The sequence below is a fragment of the Phoenix dactylifera genome, chromosome 18 (genome assembly GCF_009389715.1).
Source record: "Phoenix dactylifera cultivar Barhee BC4 chromosome 18, palm_55x_up_171113_PBpolish2nd_filt_p, whole genome shotgun sequence".
NCBI classification, from domain to species: Eukaryota; Viridiplantae; Streptophyta; class Magnoliopsida; order Arecales; family Arecaceae; genus Phoenix; species Phoenix dactylifera.
In genome coordinates, this window is record NC_052409.1 from 4,802,198 (window position 1) to 4,808,198 (window position 6,001).

The window sequence follows — 6,001 nt, forward strand, 5'->3', positions numbered from 1 at the left end:
GTTTTTTGTTTATAGAGTTCATAACCTGCCAATGTAGTGGAGTACGAATTTTGGCGTTTAGAACGTAAGAGCACTTTTTCTCTGATAATTATGATGTGCACTTTCTTTTTCTTTTTAATTTTTTGAGATGATCTCTAAATATGATGCACAGAGTTTCAACTGCAATGACCAATATTTGGATTGTGGCATAATTTGAGTTAAATTTTGAATTGGTGAGATACTAAAAATTGTGTTTAATTTGATTCATCTATTATACGGCCATCAACTCCCAACCAAATCTACCGGGCGGAAGGGCCAGAATGGAACCTTGGTAGTGATGTCCCCATCGTATGCTTCAGGAGAAGAAACGAAACATGGCTAATTGGTTTGGCCATAGACTCGAAGATGTCTACTAATAGCAACTAGAATACTTGTGCTTGAAGTTAAGAATGAGCAACAGTTGCTATTATCAGAAAGAGGCAATAATAGTTGGTAGTGTGAGAATCCAATATGGATATGTGTTTAGTTTCATATTGATTATTTGCCGGATAGATTTTGAGTACTTATATAGGATTAAGAAATCTAAATAATAACTTCTGGCTAGTCTTTTTGAGTAAGGTTCTGCATTGTGACAAACGGTATTGAGCGAACTCGGCCTATAGCCTATATAAACTAGGGGACACTGTAACATGGGTTAATGAAAGCTTACCACAGGCCTATCGTGGTGCTTATGATTATATTTGAATGAATCTGAACTCTTAGCCTGACTCTTCATTAGGGGCTCGTTTGGTTCGCGGGAAGTATTTTCCCTCCTAGGAATATGATTCCTGGGAATCAGATTCCTAGGAAGAGGATACCTAGGAAAGTACTTTTGGCATGTTTGGTTAACCATGGGAAAGTGACAAATTTCCAAAGTGCTTATGTTTGGTTGACCATCCACTTTCCTAGGAAAGTTAAGTATAATTCCTATTATGCCCTTAATAAAAATTAGGTCTTTAATGCCTCTTTAATGCTTCTTTAATGCTGAAGGGTCTTTTTGGGAAAAAATAAAAAAGGAGTGATTCCCACCTCATGGGAAAGTAACTTTCCCATGTTTCTCATGGGAAAGACTTTCCCATGAAATGTGGGAATCATATTCCCATGGGTATACAACTTTTCCATCTCTCTCCTTTGAAAACTCCAACCAAACAAGAGGCATTTCATTACTTTCCCGTTGACCACACTTTCCCCCCTCCTTTTCCTGTGAACCAAACGAGCCCTAGGGCTTGAATAGAGAGAGTATTTAAGAATCCGTGTTCTTCTGGCTAGCCTCTTTGGGTAAGGTTCTACGCTATGACAAATGGTATGTATTAACCAGAAAGACATGTCAAAATATATATAGTGTGATTCCATGCTTTAAACAACCCTTTTCCCTCCTTATCGGGTCAAAAAAGAGTAAGACAAAGAAGGTGCGATACTGTTCAATCGGTAACGTGCGTTGACCATATGCAGGCTGGTTTAAAGATTGTTCATTTGAGACAGCCAATTTTGTCTGGAAATGCATTCAAAAGATAAGGGTAAATTTGTTGTTCAAGTAAAATATGTTCCAGCTATGCAGCTTATCCATAATCCAAGCAAATAACCTCAGTAAAGTATATTGGCTTATTCCATGGAATAACAAAAAAGCTCTTTATCTCGAGAAGCAAGGAGAAATGCTAAGATAATAATTTCTATCACTAGAATTAAAATCCATAAACCATACCAGGACTAAGGAAATGATGTTTTTGAATTGTGATCCGGAAAGGAGAAATTGTGGTTTGTAATCAATTTGTCAATATCTATTTATTTCGAATTATAGTTAGTTTTTATTAAAATACTATAATTTTTTAAAGACATTGTAGAGATGAAAATTTATAACATTCCAATCTCTTTAAATCAGACAGATTTGATCGAGGATTTTGGTACTTAGATCAAACTTAGATTATCCAAATCAATCTATATATAAATAGGTTAGGATTGGGTGTACCCCTTACACCCAATGGTTTCTTAGTATACTGGTTGAGGTATGGTCATGAGAGTTTTTTTTTTTTTTTTGTGGCTAAAGTGGATAGATTATACTTAACAAGTACGAATACACATAATAAAATCAAAAAATAAAATATTTCAGAGTGTTAGAAGCAACTCCCCATCTGCAGGCTATAAGGTACTAGCGAAGTGACTGGCTACATAAGTATGATCATGAGTTTAGTCGAGAAGAAAGTGGAGAAAACAATGTATTAAAGATATATCAACATCATATTTTAAATTCAATTTAATTAAGTCTCCTCCAACATAAATCCCTTCCTGCTGTCTTTATCTCTTTTTGTTTTTTCAAGATACATAATTGATAGGAAAATTCTATTTCCATTGATGGTTACATAGACGGATTCATAGGTTGAACAAGATTTTATTCTTCTCGACCCAATTTTAAGGAAAAAAATAAGGTGATCATAAAAAACTTAACGATTTAATTAATTAAAATTATTATTTTCCCAGTGAACTAAATATATTGCAAACCTAATCGATTCAAACCAAATCATAAAACTAAAATTTTTTGTTTATTAGCCAACAAATTAGAAAGCCATGCTAAAAGAAACCGGCTATGCAAACAAATACATTGCGGGCCCACCAGAATTTCGGGGACCGTTCCCATATCCATATCCAATCAAACCATATGTTACAATTCCCACCCCTCCTCCCTGCAAGGAAGCCAAAATCCCACCCACTTCCTCTCCTCTCAGTAGTTGAAAAGGCTAAAGATTAAAAGAACAAAACAATTAATGCCCAAAAAAAGTTTTTTTTTTGGGTGGGGGGGAAGCAAAAAGTTATCAGCTCAATCGTGGCATCTTATGAGTCCTAGAAAACAAAGTAGAAGAAGAAGAGTAGGAGTTCTTCTCCCGCTGTATCTCCAGCCTCCTCTTCCTCGCCTGCGCTGACATCGCCGCCTTGTACGCGCTGCTCTGCAGCTGCTCCCACTCCTCCTCCTCCGGCCTCGCGTTCAGGTCCAACGACGCACACCTCTCCGCCGGCGGCGGCGGCGCCGGGTTCCCCCGGACGGCAGCCCGATATACCGGCGGCGGCGGAAGGGCCGCGCGGCCCATCTCCGACCAATAGGCGCGGTGGTGGGGGTCCACCATGGAACGCGCGGCTGGCGATTGGAGGGTGGTGGGGCCCGGCGGGGCCGGCCCGAAGCTGCCGTCTTGGCGCTGCGTCCGTCTCTGCCCTACCTCTTCCATCGCCTCCCGTGCTACCTGATCCAAATACACCAAAACTCCTTCAGATAAATACAAACACAGACTTATTTCCATTATTTTTCAAATTAGAAATCATTAATTAATTTCAACATAAATATAAATTATCATCCACAATAAATATATGAAATTACCTTGGATTGCAGGTCTTTCAGCCAAGAATGTCTTGCTTGTAATTTCTCGTAGAGGGCGTTGTACTCCGCTATTGACTGATTTTTTTTTGCATCAAAATTTAAAAAAAACAAATTAGTAGATTTTTTTAAAAAAGAGAGAGAGAGAGAGAAAGGAAATAGGTAATGATGGAAATTTGATTATTATTATTATTATTATTATTTTCGGGGAAGCGCAAGAACTAACGCGCTGGAGATCGACTTTTTGCTCGGATAACGAGGCGATCAACTGGCTCTGTTCCTTGACCCACTGCATCATCCATGAATCGAGAGAGATAAGAGAACTGCATCATATATCCATCAAGAAATAATATGAATCGAGAGAGAGAAGAGAGAGAGAGAGAGAGATTTACCTCCTTGTGCTGCTTGGGGTTCTTGAAAGCCTTCAGGGAAGAGCAGGACGGCCGCGGCCGTCGGGAGTCGGGCTCCTCGCCGCCGCTCGCCGGGAAGGAGAGCGGGGTCGCGGGGCTGGAGGTGGCCCCGCCGCCGCGGGGGCCGTCCTTCGTCTCCTCGTTTCCATCGGGAGGAGGGGAAATAGGAGCAGGAGGAGGAGGGGGGAGGCGGAGAAGGGAGTCGTCATCGCCGAGGGCCGTTCGGCGGCGGCGGGCGCCCCAGCGGAGGAAATCGGGGAGGCGGCGGGCCTCGGCCTCGAGGACGAGCTTCGGGAACTTGCGAAGTATCCGAGCCACCTCCAGCTCCTGCTCCGTCGGCGCGGTGTCCGCCGGCGGCGTCATCTCTATCCGGTCGGGGTTTTACAACACGGCGACGGCGGCGGCGGCGGCGGCGGAAAGGACGGTTGGGGGGGGGGGGGGGGGGCGTTGGAAGGAAACCCGAGAGAGGAGCTACCGCTAACGGAAGAGAGAGAAGGGAGCGGTTTCTTATAATAGAAAATCCACGGCGGGGCACTATAGCGCTGCCACGTGTCACGAGGACGGAGATAGGCCTCTTCTTTCCCTCGCTTCCCTTCCTTGCTTCTCTCTCCATCTCTAGGGTTTATGCGGAGTGGGGCGCGAGTGGGGGAGTGATGGACATGTAAATCGCCGCGTGGGAGCAATCTCAGCCGTACGATGAACAGTTTGGCGCGAATCTTGGCATTGTCCGTGGGTCCCCTCGGGTCCGTGCGTGACTTCGGGACTGCCACGCCCCGCGCGACAGCTGGTGTGCGGAATTTTTCACATTGCATTTATTTATTTGTTTATATAATTACATCTATCCGTCGGCTTGGCCGTGGACGGACGTGATCTCGTTAGGAGAATCCGGTTTCCCGTGTACCTTCGGCATGATTGGGGAACCCAGGGTCCAGGGAACGGAGTGTCTGCTGCTCCGCCGTGGAGAAAAGCTAACGTGGACCAAAATCTAAAAATGGTAATAATTTCTCCTTGGCAAGTGGGTTTTTCATGAATGCACGCTGATATGATGATCGATCATTCCTTATTAATTCCGGTTTGACGATTTATTTGTGTTGCCATTCGGGAGTAAATGTTTTTTTTTTTTTTTTTGTGAGTGAGAGAGTGAGAGTGAGAGTGAGAGTGAGAGTGGAGAGAATAAAGAAAGAACTTGCTTCACTAGCATGACGCATGACATCAAGGATCTGTTGCTACGGTTTATGTTATTTGTTGTTATTATAGGACTCTTCGATAAGAAGATTTAGTGCTAAATTAAGGAGTTATAAAGTTGTAGACAACAATAGCTTATATCATTATATATATATATATATATATATATAAAATACAATTTTAGCTAAAATAGACGGGGAAATGATCCACCTCTGAAAATTTATAGACATAATATTCTCATCATGCTTCTTACCTAAGATATGTTCTACAAAATAGTAGAGAAACACATTAGATAAATTTAAATTGTTTAATAATTTTAAATATTTTTAGATTTTTGCATAAAATTTAAAGAGCTTTTTGGCAAAATACTAGATTTAACTGGAAAAAAAAAAAAATCTAACCATTAGACAATCTACCTGTATTGATCTTTGTTGTGGACCTATATTGGATAGGTTAATGCCAATCTACCTATATTTATACTATTTCTTGGGCTAAATACCACCCTCGTGTGTACATTTGTCATGGCATGCATGAATATGACACAGATTAGTTGGTCGTCCATGCACAGAATGCTTGTATGGTTTACTTTTTAGCCATTAGAGTTTTAATTCCAAGAGTGAGATCACTAGAAAAAGGTATATGTAAATAAATCCCAGTACAGTCTGGTCAGGAGCGGCCCAATGTATTTGGGGACCTAAGGCTGTTTTATCTTTGAGGCCTTTCTTGCAATGAACCGGCTTAAGGCGAACTCACAGGAAAGCATTTTTTCTTTCTATTTTATCTTTAAGGCTTTTCTGCGATAGGCCTTTTTTGGATCATGGCTTTAGGCGACCACCTCAATCATCTAAGAGTTGGGCCAGCCCTAAGTCTGGTACAACAAAAAATACTAGCTTTCTCCAAGTGTTACCTTATTTGTATTCCTACCATAAGTCCTTTTTTCTCTTCTTGCTACTTTTTTTCTTCTATTTTTCCACACCAAGTTTCCATTGAATTGCCATACCTATTTTGTCGTATTATAAATTTATTC

General features: G+C 41.4%; 1 protein-coding gene across 1 annotated transcript; it reads right to left on the bottom strand.

Moving 5' to 3' along the window:
• Positions 1-2,584: 2,584 nt before the first annotated feature.
• Positions 2,585-4,237, bottom strand: LOC103714062. Its single transcript, XM_008801195.4, has 4 exons — positions 3,772-4,237; positions 3,606-3,668; positions 3,383-3,457; positions 2,585-3,248 (listed from the first exon to the last, which is right to left on the bottom strand). Exons 1-4 carry the CDS (start codon positions 4,150-4,152, stop codon positions 2,826-2,828), a joined length of 942 nt encoding a protein of 313 aa, XP_008799417.2. The 5' UTR covers positions 4,153-4,237; the 3' UTR covers positions 2,585-2,825.
• Between the last annotated feature and the right edge of the window lie 1,764 nt (positions 4,238-6,001).